The sequence below is a fragment of the Meriones unguiculatus genome, chromosome 4 (genome assembly GCF_030254825.1).
Source record: "Meriones unguiculatus strain TT.TT164.6M chromosome 4, Bangor_MerUng_6.1, whole genome shotgun sequence".
NCBI lineage: Eukaryota > Metazoa > Chordata > Mammalia > Rodentia > Muridae > Meriones > Meriones unguiculatus.
The window spans coordinates 125,556,961-125,572,823 of record NC_083352.1 but is presented as its reverse complement, the minus strand read 5'-3'; the positions used below and the strand labels follow the sequence as shown (position 1 = coordinate 125,572,823).

At 41.1% G+C, this 15,863-nt stretch overlaps 1 protein-coding gene across 4 annotated transcripts in view; it reads left to right on the top strand.

Moving 5' to 3' along the window:
* Asxl1 (ASXL transcriptional regulator 1) overlaps nucleotides 1-15,863 on the top strand; it is a 60,579-nt gene that overhangs the window by 22,100 nt on the left and 22,616 nt on the right. Inside the window, exon 4 of one of the 4 annotated variants that reach the window (XM_060383054.1) lies at nucleotides 9,409-12,143. The exons of 2 other annotated variants lie outside the window; for them this stretch is intronic. In XM_060383054.1, the coding sequence (XP_060239037.1) occupies nucleotides 9,409-9,462 (54 nt within the window). In that variant the 3' untranslated portion in view covers nucleotides 9,463-12,143. Of the gene's footprint in view, nucleotides 1-3,816; nucleotides 4,695-9,408; nucleotides 12,144-15,863 lie in introns of those variants that run through there. One more of the 4 variants, XM_060383055.1, reaches the window with a different exon arrangement.

Below are 15,863 nucleotides of genomic sequence, written 5' to 3'. Positions count from 1 at the left end.
CAGGTGTAAGAGTAAGAGAGTCATGGAGGCTTTGAGCGAGATCTTAGAGGAAGGGCTGGCAGTGCATCGGCATCCATGCTGGGAGCCGAAGATAGTAATGCATGAAACTGGGCATAAGACCTCAGCTGTAGTGGACTCCTAGGAGTGTGAAGTATGAAGCTTTAGTTGATCATGTCAGCTCTCAAATGCTTGACAGAAGCAAGTTCAAGGTGTGGCAAGAACAATTTCAAATTATTTGGGCATCATGAGGCAGTAGAATCTTAAGAATAGAAAAGGGCATTTTGTTTAGAAAGATACTGTCTTGTGAGCCAGTGGCTTTAGAAATGTATGCCTTAAAATCAACTGATCATTTGTTTCAGTCTTCTCTTTTGTTCTACAGATGATTCTTTATGCTAGTTTTTCTCTGGAAAGTATGACTTGAATTCTGTCTTTAAAACAGGTGTGATGTTGCATGCCTTTAGTCTTAGCACTTGGGATTACAAAGGCAGGAGGATCTCTACATTAAGTGCCAGCCTGGTCTGTGTAGTGAGTTCCAGGCCTACCAGAGCCACATAGTGAGACCCTGTCTCAAAAAAACAAAGCAGCCCCCCCAACAAAGCAAAACAACAGCAACAAAAAACCCAACTTAAAAACAACAGAGGAGCCCTTGTCATACACTAAATACTAAAGCAGCTCCTGTCTAGGCGCCTACTTTCATTTTGCCCTTTGAGAAACAATCGCTTTGCACCTTTTCAATCCACATGACAGTCAAAAGGGATGCTTTTTTTCCCCAAAACATCTTATCATCATGACATGTTTTTGTTTGACACTTGTCAGTGGTTCTCATGGCATTGATAAATATCCAACCCCCATTTAACACTTCCTGTCTTTCAGTTCTCTGGATGTCTCAAACTTCTAGGTTTAGGTTTTCCCATTTCAAACTCTTCATTTTGTTTGGCTATATAGTTTAGAACTGACAATTTAGGTTGTTTCCCAGAATCTTCTCTGGCCTCTAAATTGGATTTTTTCCCCCAGGGTCTAAGCTACTTTTTTTTAAAAACTAGCTTTATTCATTTTCTTTTATGTGTGAGTGTTTTACTTGAATGTATATGTGCACACCACATCTGTGATTGGCGCCCTCAGAGATCAGAAGGGCGGCGTCACTCTCTGGAACTGGAGTTATGGATGGATGTGAGCCACCCTGTTGGTGCTAGGGATTGACCCTGGTCCTGTGCAAGAGCAACACGTTTTTTTTGTTGTTGTTGTTGTTTGTTTTTAACCTTTGAGTCACTCTCCAGCCCCCTGGTCTGAACTTCTTACCAGTTACATAATACAGAAGTCCTAATTATTCACCTGTTACAGTCCATAACTCTTCTTTTCTTACACTATTTCTTTGATGTCACAGACTTCCTCAAATGACAGTGGCTCTTGGTTGAGGCTTAACACTTGGGAGTCAGGCTCTTAGATATTGGCACAGAATTCATTGCCTCGTAATTTTTGTAATCTTGGTGTATCTTGCAGAAGTAGGGAAGTGGTTGCTACATAGGTGCATGGTATTCTTAATGTGGTCTGTGTATTCAGGTACATGTTCTGGATCTGTTTGTGTATCTTACAGCATCTCAGAATTCACATGTACAAAACTAATATGATTGTTTTTCCCACAGCTATTTCCATCCCTGTCTTGACTATACAGTAATGGAATTCTATCTTTTAAGTTACAAATTCACTTATTATGAAGCTGACTGTGAGGATTTAGGCCTGAAGTGATGCACAGATTCTCCCTCTGAGGAGCCTTGGGGTAGCACTGTCTATTCTCTGTCTTGAGCATTTCCTTTCGTAGACTTCATGGTAGATAGTGAAAGACAAAGTGGTGGTAGAAAAGTGGCTTTTTTATTTTTTATAGGAAAAAGTACAGTTACAGTCTTAGTTTTGTTTGTTTGTCTTCTTTAAGAATTGTTTATTTATTTGACACAGTGTCTCGGTGTGTTTCCATGGCTGGTTTATGTTGACCAGGTTGGCCTCAATCTCAGAGATCCCATACTCTGCCTTCAGAGTGTTGGGATTACAGGTGTGCACAGCCACTTCCCATTGTATATGGTGCTGGGGCTCAAACCCAGGACACTGCATTTTAAGCAAACATGTATCAGTTGAACTGCATCTATAACCTTTGGATTTGTTTTTCTCAGTCACACTGAGAGTGGTTTAAGTTTTAACTGAGCCGGTCATGTTTGCTTGTGATCCACCTGCCTTTCAGCTAATCTCTTGTGTCATCTTCCTGAACCGCTTTGGTAGAGTGACCTTAGAATCCACACTTTTGAAGTGGAAGTTTAGTTTTTAGAGGTGATCTAAAACCTTGACTTCTAAAAGACAACAAACTTTTTTGTGGGCTGTAGATTGGTGTTCGTTTTTCTCCTGTGTTGTGGGGCTGTTTGTTTTTGTTGCCTTCTGAGAGTGTGTGTGCGTGTGCATGGATGTGTATGTGTGATACTTTTTTTTTTTTTAAATAATTTCTGCTTGAGGTGTTGTTGTTTCCCCAGAGCTGAGGACCAAACCCAGAGCCTTGTGCTTGCTAGCAAGCGCTCTACCACTGAGCTAAATCCCCAACCCTGTGATAACACTTTTAAAAAACTTTGTGTTTTACTAGTATGTATGTTTTTACTGCACGTGTACTTGGTGCCCTCCGAGACCAGATCTTTTCAGACCTGAGTTACAGTTATGAGCCACTGTGTACGTGCTATGAATTGAACTTGTGTCCTCTGGAAGTGCAGCAAGTGCTCTAACTGCTGAACTGTCGAGCCAACCGCAGTGGCTTCTGATACGAATCTAATTCATTTCAGTTTGTTTCTCATTCTCTGATGGGCATTGGGATAGCTCTCCCTCCTGAATCCTCTGGCTTTCATAGCTCTTTGAGGTATTTGGCTTTGAGTAGCTTCTTTGTTTTTAGCATCAAGGAATTTTTTGCTTTGCTTTTGGGGCTGCCCCTGTGTATGTATTTTGCACAGCTTTTTAATGTATTTGGGTATAGGAAGCTTTATGTCAGGCCTGTCTGCTATATTCAGTCTATGATCTATTCCACATTTGTTCACATCTTGTAAAACTGGTGAAACTCACCGAGGCAGGAAAGTTTCTGAGTCATATTAGGCTCATGAGCTGTGGGTGACAGCACTTTGTATGTCATGGAAATTTTTTTGTAGCAGGTGCTACATCAGTGGTATCACTTTCTATATGTGTTTGTCAGGTTTCTGTCACTATAGTGAAATAAATCAACTTTATAAGTTACACACACACACATATATGTATGAGAAGTCAGAAAAGTATTGAAAGGCAGTGATGACATATGTACAAACAGTGATCACGGGAGACAGTGTGGTGTTATGTGCCTATAAACTCAGTACTCAAATCAGCCAGCATTGGTTAGCCCCATTCTTTGGGCCTGTGATGAGGCACATCTCTGCATGTTGGCAGGCAAAACCACTTAGTTCATGTCTTATATTCAAATTATAATAATACAGTAAATATTAACAGAGTGTACCTTCCACATTCTTCAGGGCCTCAAACCTCTTATTAGAACCTGTTTTTGTTTCCATTCTAGTAGCACCAATACTAAGGACCAACCCTTTAACAATACTGCTGTTAGAGGGAGTCCCAAGTTCTCAACTGTGGTACAAAGCAGTCCTGATTTCTAATGTTTCCATGACAATACCAGAGTGACAAAATTGCAGATCAAAATCTCTGTGTCTTATATTTCTCTTATATGTGCCTCTCTGCTTTGTCTACTTTGTTCAAACTAATGTACCCTTGTAATACCCACCCCCATTTTTTTTTCTTCTTTTTTAGGGTCTTACTAAGGCTGGTCTTAACTCGAGGTTCCTGTTTCAGCCTTCTTGAATGCTGAGATTACTGTGCCCACTTTCATCCTACATTTTTAGTGAAATTTCATGAACTATATTGTTGCGACTTTTTAAAAAGTTTTATCTGTTTACTTACTGGTATATATATGTGGTAATCAGGACAATTTATGGAAATCAGTTCTCTCTTTCCGTCCTGTGGGTCCTTGAGATTGATCTTGGTTCCTTGGGCTCAGCACCCTTATTAAGCCAATACCTGGCCAATGCGTGTGTGCATGCATGTGTGTGATGTTTTTGTTGGGGGGTTGGGTGAGTAATTTTCTTAGCCACAACTTAGAGGAGAATCAAGTATATTTGCCGTTTTGTTTCTGTTTTTAATGGAACTATTATTAAATTACATGTATAGTGGCTCTAGAGATTTTGTTTGGTCAAAAATTGACAGAATGGCCAGGCAGTGGTGGCACGTGCCTTTAATCCCAGCAGAGAAAGGCAGATCTCTTGAGTTAGAGGCCAGACTGAAACTGGTGAGTTTCAGGACAGCCAAGGCTACACAGAGAAACCGTGTCTCAGAAAAAAAAGGCAGAATGACTCTTTACATAAACTTGTCTCTGAACCTAGATCTATGAAGTGATTACTATAGCTGATAGTTAACTGAGCTGTTACCAGACTTGAATTCAGCTTTCCATGTATTGTCACTTTTAAAAAGACATTCAATTTGGGAGCCTTTAATCCTAGCACCTGGGGAGACAGAAGCAGGCCTCTGTGAGGTTCGAGGCCAGCCTGGTCTACAAAGAGAGTCCAGGACATCAAAGGCTACACAGAGAAATCCTGTCTTGAAAAACCAAAAAAAAAAAAAAGAAAAGAAAAGAAAGAAGGAAGGAAGACATTCAGTTGTGGAAATAGTTCTAAACTTACCCAAAAAGTGGCATCTGTAGGTTAAGTGGTACAAAACAGAACCTTAGCCCAGTTACCTAGACTAATCTGTTAACAGTTCGTTATTGCTGGGACTGACATTTTCAAATGTTTCTGTATTTGCTGAGATATATGACGGTTTTTAAAATTTAGACAGAATGTCAACCTCTTTGTATTTCTATGACAAAACTTACTTGATTGTGATCTATTTTCCTTTTATATGTTGTTGGACTGAGTTACCAAAATCTGTTAACAGTTCCTGTGTCAGTCTTACAAGACTTGTCGGCCCATAGATCTTGTGATGTATTTGTCTGATTTTCAGATAAGGTTAATGATATCATGCTATTCTTAGAAGAACTGCAAAGTATTTCCTGCTTCAGTGTTTGGTAGAATTCTCTAGTAGAACCATCTGAGCTTGGAGTGAGTAGCTTACTTTTTTATTTGTTTGTTTGTTTATGAGATAGGTTCTCATGTAACCCTAGCTGATGTGAAACTCACTTTGTAAGTAATGACCTTGAATTTCTGGTCCTCCTGCCTCTACCTCCCAATTGCTTCTATCACAGCTGTGTGCTACCATACTGGTTTTAGGTGGTTCTAGGCATCAAACCAGGGGCTTTATTTTCTGAATGCTAGGCAGGTATTCTACAGCTGAGCTACAACTACAACACATTTAAAATTTTATTTTTAGACAGTCTTTTATTGTAATCTTGGTGCCCTCCAGCCTGGTAGATAGACCAGCGTGGTCTTTAACTTGAGAGCCTGAGGACTTACTTAGTAATTTGCATCAGCTGGGTGCGCTGGCTCATGCCTACAACAGCAGTGTGTGGGAGGCTGAGCAGTAGGATTGTCCAGAGTTTAAACCCGTTTGTGTTGCAGGTGTCGGCGTGTATGCTGCAACCTCTCAAATTCCTGAGGTTGGTGATTTGACTCTTGACAGCTCAGGCTAATCCCAGTGGTTCCTTTGTTTTAGTGCTCTTCTCACAGAATGAGCAGTTGGTTTCATTGTTTCACTTGCTTTGTTCTGGTTGACTCTTATTTTTCTTTCTTCCTTAGGCTTGGTTTGAGTTTAGCTTGTTCTTTGTCCTTCCCCAGTGTTTCATGTTGGAAGTTGGATCATTTATTTAAGAATTTGCCTTTTTCTAAGAAATATATTTAATGATAGACAAAATCTTTCTAAGTTTCTTTGATTTGATTTAACTTATTTAGAAGTCTCCTATTTGGTTTCCTAATATTTGGGGACTCTCCAGGGGTCTTTTGATGGGGCTGTGTAAATTGATTGTGGTGTGAGAGCATATCAGTTTATTGAGGCTTGTTTGTAGCTGGTAATGTCTGTTGAGATAAGTACCTCATGGCCACCAGCACATGTGCCACTGTTAGGGTATTCTGTGTTTACAGGTTTGGCGTTAACAGTGTTGTTCAGGTCTTTTTTTTATTGTCACAGACCGTATCAGTTTATCAAATTTTCATTGATAATTTGAATTATGAAGTTGGGAATAATGATGCATGCCTAGCTATTCTGATGTTGAAGCCTGAAAGTTGTGAGTTAAAGACCTGGATTACATAATGGATTTGAAGTCTCCCTGGAAAGGAAAACACAAAAGGACTGGCATATAGGTCAGTGGTACAGTGCTTGCCCAGCATGCGAGACCTTAGATTCAATCCCTAGTACTGCAGAAATAAAGTCATAAAAATAAATTTTATTATGAGTCTGTATTTCTTCTGGATACTTTTGAATCTCTTGCTGTGTAGATTTTTATATTTGCTTATAATGCACATAAACACTTTGACAGATTAACATTTTGAAATGAATGCCTTTGTATCTGGCAATAGTGTTGGATGTAAAATGTGTGTGTGTGTGTGTGTATAGTTCACATGTGTACACACACTCATGAGCACTGTCAGAGGTCAGTATTGGTTATCTCAATGTTACAATGCTGAGGTCCAGGTTGCATGTTTCTAGGTTCTTGGCCTCCTACTTAAGACATTAAAAAGGGCTCACACAGATTTGCAAAAGAAGTAAGTTAATTTTATTGGGAGCCAAATCAAAGTACAGATTAAAGAGGTAGATGCTATCAAGATTAACAGTGGACCATAAGTGAAAGTATCAGTGGCTTGGGTGATTGTCCGGGGCTTCCTTTTATGGGGTTCAAGAAAAGGAAGAGTTAACTACTAAGGAGTAAAGTTTGGATAATTCTCTTTGGAATGATAGATTATGTAATAATTCCTACTGTGCATGCTCCTTCCTATAATCATACTACTTTAATCATATGCCTACCTAGTTATGCGCGTCTACGTAGGGATTCTCCTGGAAAGGTTACTAGAGGACATGATTTGGCCTTTCTACGCACTCACCAGAAACTAGGTCAGGCCAGACTGTATGCTTTGTACTCCAGTTTTCTGAGAATGCACTTGATTAGAAACTGTCCAAATGTGATTGTTAATGGGGATATGGGAAAACTCAGTATTGTTTAGAGGTGAGAGTAGGGGTAGCCCCATGCAAATAGAGGGTGGAGAGGTTCTGAGGTTGCTGGGTATATTGTTTGAAGAGGGGTGTGTGCAGGTGAAGGAACGAGGCTGCCACGTGCATTGTTAAGAGGGGAGCACGCATAAACAAATCAAATGGGCTAAACTGTCTCAGCTATGCTCGGCTTCCCAGTTACAGGATTGCTGTTCATTACCTTTTGAAACAGTTTCCCTTTTGAACCTGCTGCTCACTGACTGTCTAGAATGGCTGACCAGCTAGTTGTAAGGATCTGCCTGTTGCCAGCAGCACTGGGCTCTGCTTATAGATGCGCATGAGTATGCTGGGCTTTTTCATGGGGCCAGGGGCATCTGAACTCAGGTTTTCATGCTTGTGCGGTGGTCAGTTTACTAAATCTATACCTTTTCCGGTATCTTGTAACCAGCACTCTTGCTTTTATGCAATAAGTATTTACTTGGCATATATTTTTCTCTCCTTTTACTTTATATTTAAAATGAATGGATCCACAGATACCATGTATTGTTAGAATTTGTTTTTAACTAAAAAAAAATTTTTTGACACTTGTTTTTTTACAAGATAAGGTCTCATGTAGCTCAGGCTGGTTTCAAACTTGTAGTTGAGAGTGGCCTTAAATAAGGCTCTTATGCCTCTGCCTACCAAGTACAAAGACTGACAGGTTTTTCTTCTCCTCTTTTTAAAAGAAATTTATGTGTATGTTTTTGGGTCTGATTGTATGCCACGTGTGTGCAGGTGATGGCAAAGGCCAGAAGAGTCTGTCAGTCCCCTGGGGCTGGAGTTCAAGGGACTTGTGAGCCGTCTGATACTGTTGCTAGGAACTGAACTCAGAACTTCTAGAGCAGCAGCAAGTAATCTTAACAGCTGGCAAAGTCTTTCATGTTTGCCCATATATTTATGACGATGATCTTTCTTTCTGTATGTAGTCTTCTGGTATCGTTTTCTTTCTGCTAGAGGACTTTTAGTTTGTTGTAGCATAGATCTATAACTATATTTTTAAGCTTTTGGTAGTTGAGAAAAATGGTTTCCCTTCTTTATAAGCTAATTTTGCTTGGTAGAGAATTTTTAGGTGGATTTTTTTTTTTTAAAGACTTTTGCACCATTGTCTCTGGCTTCTATAATCTTTAAAGAGAATTCTGCTGTCATTTTAATTGTTCTCAATAAGTAACATCTTTTTGCTCTTCCTGGTTGAATTTTAAGATTAAAAAAAATTAGGCTCAGCAGTGAAGAGTGCTTGTTCTTCTAGAGGACTCAAGTTCAATTTCCAATACCCACATAGTAGCTCATAACCATCTGTAACTTCAGCTCCAGGAGATTTGACACTCTCTTCTGTCCTCCGTGAACACCAGGTGTATGCATGGGACACAGGCTTCATCACATAAAATAAAATAATACAATTTTGAAGTGTGTGGAAGGGCTGGTGTTGGCACATGCATACCACTTTGCCTGTGTGGGGGCTGGAGAGATGGCTAAATGATTAAGAGTGCTGTCTGCTCTTCCAAAGGACCCGGGTTCAATTCCCAGCACCCACATGGAAGCTTACAACTGTCTGTACTGCCACTTCTAAGGGATCTGACACCCTCACGCTAATGTACATAAAAAATAAATCATAAAAAGATTTATTTAAGAAAGGGGGGCTGGAGAGATGGCTCAGATTTTAAGAGCACTGGCTGCTCTTCCACGTCACATGTGTGTAGGTTAGAGACAGCATGAGGGATTTGTGTCTGTCATATGAATTCTAGGATGCTACACAGGCTGTTGTGCGCATGGCAGATGACTTTTTATGGAGGCTCAGCTGTTTCATCCTACCTCACAAGATTTTCTTATTTATTTTTACAATTTGGGTGTAATGCACTTTAAGCATAGTTTGCTTCCTATTTCTTGTGCTAGATTTTGTTTTCCTCCTTGGATCACATTTGGTAAATATTCAGTCAAAATAATTCAGTCAAAAATTAATTCTTGATAATATTCTTCTATATCGTTCCATTGGAGACTTAATTACATATATATTGGCTCCTGGAAATTGTCCCTCAACTCCTTGGTCTACTGTAATTTTATTTTAAACTTTTGGGGGGTGGTAATATTCCTACCAGTAGTGAATTTTTTTTTTTTTTAACCCGTGGTGTTAAATCTGTTAACTCCATTCATGTTGTACTTTGTGTCTTTGCCCAGGTACAGTTGTGTGCCTGTGGAGGCCAAAGAAGAAATTTGGGCATCTTTCTCTAGTGCCACCCACACCTCAACCCCACATCCCTACCCTGGGCCTGGAACTCACCAAATGGAATTAGCCTGGCTAGCCAGTGAGTCCCAGGGATCTCCTCTCTTCACCTCCCAGAACTGAGATTTTAAGTGCATGACACCTTGCCTAGCTTAGTGTTTGTTCTGTCTTGAGTCTCACTGTGTATCTTTTACTAGCCTGAACTCTCCATGTAGATCAGGCTGGCCTCTAACAGATCTGGGAGCCACTGCTGAGTTTAAAGTTGTATCCTGGAAGCCTAGTTAGGCTTTTTTTGTTTTGCTTTAATATGTATCCTTATGATAGTGTTCAGGACTTTACTGAGTTGTCTTTCAAATCCCCAGTTTAAAAAATATTTTTTTCCCTAGAAATTCAGTTTATTGTTTACTTGTCTCTGTTCAGTGGTTCAGTGCTGACCACCTGAAATACAGTTAGAGTTATATTGTTTCCTCCTCTCCTCCTGTCTTATTTTCTTTGGCAGCAGGGGTAGATAGGTGGGGTGGGACCTCATATCCAGGCTGCCCTCTTAAGTTGCTAAGTAGTTGAGAATGACCTTGAGTTTCATATTTTCCTTCTTCTAGAGTACTGGCATTTTAAACAAATGTGCCACCCTGGCCAGTTAATGTGGTGCCGATACATAAACCCAGGGCTTTTCAGGCTAGGCAAGTACTTTGGCAGCTGAGCTACACCCCAGCCCTAAAATTATATCATATGCTTTTTGCAGTGTGTTTGATGAGGAATTTTACATTCAGTTTAAAATTGTCAGCTCTGCTGTTTCCTTAGTGTTCTTTGCGTATGCCTTCTCAGTGGGAAAACCAAATTACCTTTGTGCTCATGTTTTTAAGTTTGGCTAAAACTAAAGTCTGTTCATCTGTCTAACTTTGTGAAACATCCTTGAAAGGAAAAATGACTTCAGAATGTTGGCTGTGGTGTAGGATTGATACAGTCATTGAAAAAGTCCATCTGCTAGTTGAAGCTTCATGTTTTATCTTTAGATTTAAAATGTGCTCTCTGACATTTCACTTGGGAATTGTTGGTACACTGCTAGAGATACCTGGCCTGATGTTTGACTCTCTCCTGTCTGTATGTGGTGAAAGGTTTTGTGTGTGTTATTAGCCTCCCAGCCCTCTCTACCCCCATGTTTTTTTTTTGGGGGGGGGTAGTTGTTTATTTTGGTATATGTGTGTTTTGAGATAGTTTTAAGCTACATAGCCCAAATTATTATAGGATTAAAGATGCTCCTGCCTCAACTTCTCCAGTGGTGGGAACACAGTGCAGGCACATGCCACCACACTTCGTTCTTGTGTCTTAGAGAAGCCTGTTATTTTACTTACAGGTTTTGGATTGCATGGTCTGGTTCCCTAGCAGAACAGATTAGCTGGAGGCTAGATGTGGCAGATCTCTCAGAGAATCTCTGATAACCCTTGTCCTTGTGTAACCTCTTTCCTGTGTGGGGATAGCAGTTGTAATTTGTTCTCAGCAGTAGGATAAGCAAAGATGAAGAGATTCTCCACACACACACCCACCCCAGATCTGGCTGACTGTAACCCAAAGTTATTTTTCTGGGTAGGCCTGAACCAGTTAGATGTGGGTCTGATGTTCAGAGGTGGAAGATAAGAGCAAATCTGCTGGCTTTGAAGATGCATTTTGGCATGTCTGACGCCACGTGGCAGGTAGCCCTGGGAGCAGAATGTCAAGTCCACACTGACAGTGCTGGGAGTGACCTTAGTCCTATAAAAGAAAGTGTTTTGCAATAACTGTGGGGGAAAAATGAGCCTGGTAGGAGCTGGAGAGATGGCCTAGCTGGTAAGAGCACTATCTGCTCTTCCAAAGGTCCTGAGTTCAATTCCCAGCAACCGCATGGTGGCTCACAACCATCTATACTGGAATCTGATGCTCTCTACTGGCATCCAGGTGTACGTGCAGATAAAGCACCCACCCACCCATACATAAAATAAATAAATAAAATCTTTTTTAAAAAATGGGCCTGGCACCTGATTTGAACTTTGTGCACCCCTCCGTAGGAGATTCAGCCATTCCTGTACTCCAATCCTTACCTCCTAGAGAACTGAGTTTGTGGTAATGAGTCATGCAAGAAAATAAACAAATCCACCATAGCATAGGATGGCCCTCTTCCCTTGTATGCTGTTGGCTGGAGCTACTGGGAGATGACCACATGAGTCACGAAAAGGTTCCCAGAAGCAGCAAAAGGGCCTAAGTGTCTTTAAGCCTCCATGTCATACAGTGTAGTTAACAGCCAACAATTTGATTTTCTATATTTGGCAGCTCAGTGACTTTAGTTCTCACTGTGGATGTGGGGAGTGGAGAGAGATCTTTGCCAGTGAGTGGAGATAGGCCAGTGATACTAGAGCATCTTGTAGTGTGCAGTGCCTCTGCAGCAAGGAATTAGTCATCTGGTCCAAAAGGCAAAGATAGTTAAGGTTGAGCAGTTCTCCATCAGTCTGTTGGTCACACCAACTCCCAAAAACAGCAAGGCATTTCTCTTACTGAGAGAAATTGCAAAGTCATATTATAGAGTGGAAAGTTGACATAACCATTTTTATAATCTATCACATATTTTAACAGATTTACAAAAAGCAACCTGGAAAATGGGTACTACTACAGGGCATTCTTTTCTTTCTTTTTTTTTTTTTTTAAAGGCAGGTTTTTTCTGTGTAGCTGTGGTTGTTTTGGAACTTGTTTTGTTGAGTTGGCCTGCTTTGAACTCAACAGGGATCCACCTGCCTCTGCTTCCCAAGCGCTGGGATTAAAGGCGTATGCCACCACCTGGAAAAACTTTACTAGCAGTCTTTAGATTTAGAAAACAAGCACAAAGATGAGGGTTGAGGTTGTGGCTCAGTGGTAGAGTACTTTCTTAATGTATATAAGGTCCTAGGTTTGATCCCTAACACCACACACTATTATTTTCTGGATAACTGTTAGGTTTTGTTACTATAAAAAAAAAAAAACCCAACGCCAAAACTGAAGGCTGGTAGTGTAGATAGAACAGTTGCCTTGTACATATGAAGCCCTGCTTTTAATTCCTAGCACCACATAAATCAACCAAACATACAGTAGTGCATGCCTCTAATTCTAGCACTTGGTGATGGGGGTGGGGTTGTGTGCAGCAGGATCAGAAGTTCGAAAGCAACTGAGTTCAAGGCCAGTCTGGGATACAGGAGGGAAATACCTTCTTCCCATTGCCCAGCAGGACAAACCCTCTGGAATAATCAACTAAAAAGGGTTTGTTGGAGGGTTTGGAGGATTGTGTCCATGGTCAGTTGGTTCTGCTGCTCTTGAGACTGTGGTGAGGTGGTGCAGAAGGCAGTTTACCTCATGTCCAAGGGTTGAAAGAGTAACAGAAAAGCCCCTTCAGGGGCACCACTCCATCCACGACCAGAAGACGTCCCATTTGATCCCATCTCCTCACTGTTCACTAGGTCTAAGCTGGACTATTAGGTCTGCTTTAGCTTAAGAGCCTGTCTTGACCAGTGTTCTACTGCTGTGAAGAGACACCATGACCAAGGCAACTCTTATAAAACATTTGATTGGGGCTGGCTTACACTTCAGAGGTTTAGTCCGTTATCATGGCAGGGAGCATGGTGGCAGGCAGGCCTTGTGGTAGAGAAGTGGCTGAGAGCCACATCCAGATCTGCAGGCAACAAGAAGAGAGAGCCACTGAGCCTGGCTTGGGTTTTTGAAAATCTCAAAGCCAGAGTTTGGTAGTGGTGGTGGTGAATGCTTTTAATCCCATTATTCAAGAGACAGAGGCAGGCAAATCTGTAACATTACTTTTTAAATCTATTTTAAAAATAGATTTTATTTTAGTTTCTTATGTCTCTCTTCCTATTCCACTTAAGTCCCTTTCAACACCACAATACCAGTAGGAGAGAAAGTGGGAGAGGGGGCGCAGTACTTTCTGCTGGTTAGGCCCCTCAGGCTCCTTGTGGAAAGTCCAGTCCTAGTTTAGGATTGCTCCAACGGCCTCTTGTTAAACTGCATCATCAACAATCAGGAATACAAGGGGGAAGCACCAGCTCTTCAACACTCTGGGCTCTGGCATTTATTCCCTCTCCAGAGTCCTCAGGGTTAAGCTATCTGCAGCTGGCAAAGGGCCCCTCCCAGAGCCTGCACCAGGCAAATAGTTGCTTGCTGTGGACAGTCTGAATCAGTCCCATATCCTCCACCTGGGATCAAAACAAAAACTTGTTTACATCCACAATATTAATCTCTGAGTTCAAGGACAGCCTGATCTACATAGTAGGTTCTAGGACAGCCAGGGCTACACAGAGAAACCCTGTTAAAAATATATATATATTAAAAAAAATTAAAAACAAACCAGAAAGCTCCCCCCCCCCCGAAAACCTCAAAGCCTGCATTCAGTGACACACTTTCTCCAACAAGGCTACACCTCCAAATCCTTACAAATAGTGCCACTCTTGGGGACCAAGAATTCAAATCTATGAGCCTATGGTGGCCATTCTCATTCAAACCACCTTCAAGGGGAGAGCTTCAGGTCTGAACTATTGCAACAACCAGAATGAATATATATATATATATATACACACACACACACACACATATATATATATATAGCAATCAATACACACTTATGAAGCCGCCACCTGGAATTGAGCATGATGGCTATGATCCTAGTTTGCTTTCTGTTGCTATGATAAATACATGACCAAAAGCTACGTCAGCTTAGATTGGTTATTATAGTGTCCTAGAGAGAAGCCAGGGCAGACGCTTCAAACAGTAACTGAAGCAGAGACTCTTAAGGACTGCTGCTTACTGACTTGTTTCTCTGGCTTGCTCCGCTAACTTTTTATGTACCCATGCTCTGCTGCCCATGAATGTACTACCCACAATGGGCTGGGCCTTTTTATATCATTTTGCGGCCAAAAAAAAATTCGCCACAGACAAACATACATAAAGGTCAATCTGATGGAGGCAATTTCTCAGTTGAAATTCCCTCTTCCCAAGATGACGAAGAATAGCTACTACAGATATTTTTCATGCCTTTAATTTTTAAGGTGTGGAAGTTGAACTCAGAACCAAACGTGCTAGACAAACACTATTATCTCTTAACCACACTCCCAGTGCTATCAATTTTATTATTCAAATGTAAGGAATAGGCATGATAGCACATACCTGTAAGCCCAGCGCCCAGAAGGCTAAAGCAGTAGGATTGCTGTGAGTTTCAAACAAGCCTGTTATGTATAGTAAGTTCTGGGCCAGCTAGGGTGACGTAGCTAGATCCTATCTCAAACAAAAAGAACAATCTGGAACATAAAGTAGTATAAGCAATGTCAAATAGCAGCCGTGGTTCATCCCCACCCTTTACTCCTGTAACTGCCATTTGGCTAACAGCACACATTTTTTTATTACCTCAAACCTTTTTCCTTTGCTTCTTCACAGTCTGTTCTACCCATCACCCCCATCTCCGTGTAGTCATTGAATTGTCCTCTGTCATCCTGAAAGCTTTCTTTTCTCCGTAGTTCACATAAATGTGCTTCTTTTCTGTGTTCGTGGGGGGAACTTTTGTCACTCAGTGTGCTGAATGTGAGATTATTTACTGCTGTTAGATATAATAGTTTACTGTCACTGTTTAGTAGGGTTCTGCTATAATCACTTGATAGGTATTGATCCACTCACCCAGGGAAGAACATTCGGGTTTTCTAGCTTTGGATTATTACAAATAAAATTTTATGATTATCTTTGTATGGAAATGCTTTTGATTTTCCTAGAACAAAGTGATTTTAAATGGCCACTTGTGTGATAGAGATACATGTAAATGGTTTCTGTATGTGAGTATATATGTCTGTGTGTGTGTGTGTGTGTGCACATGTTCAAACAGGTGCAGTGCTTCCGTGTATGCATGTAGGGCCAGAGGTCTGTGTCAAGTGTCTTTGGCCATGACTCTCTACCCCAGTGTGGAACTCACTGATTTCAGGTAGGCTGCTAGGTTAGTAAGCTCCAGGAATCCGCTCGTTTTTGCTTCCCAAGCTATGAGACTCAGGCCTGCATTTTGTTTTGTTTGGTTGTTTTATGTTGTTTTCACATGGGTACTGGGGAGCCAAACTTAGGCGCTCGTGCCTGCAAAAGGAGCCGCCTCTCCAGTCCCTGCCCTTTAACTTAAAACTATTTCTGTAGGGATCAGAAAGACGCAACATCTCCTGGCCCAGAGACTGTATCCCAGCATAACTATTAAATGATATCTAAGAATTTGTAAACCAGGGCCTTCTCACAGTGTCTTACATAGTTGTAGTACATTTAAAACTAAGAATTTCATACTGGTACCAACTGCTGCTGCCAGAGAGGCATTGTGTAGTCACTTCCATCTGTTTTAAGAACACAGTGTTGGGGGCTGGAGAGATGGCTCAGTGGT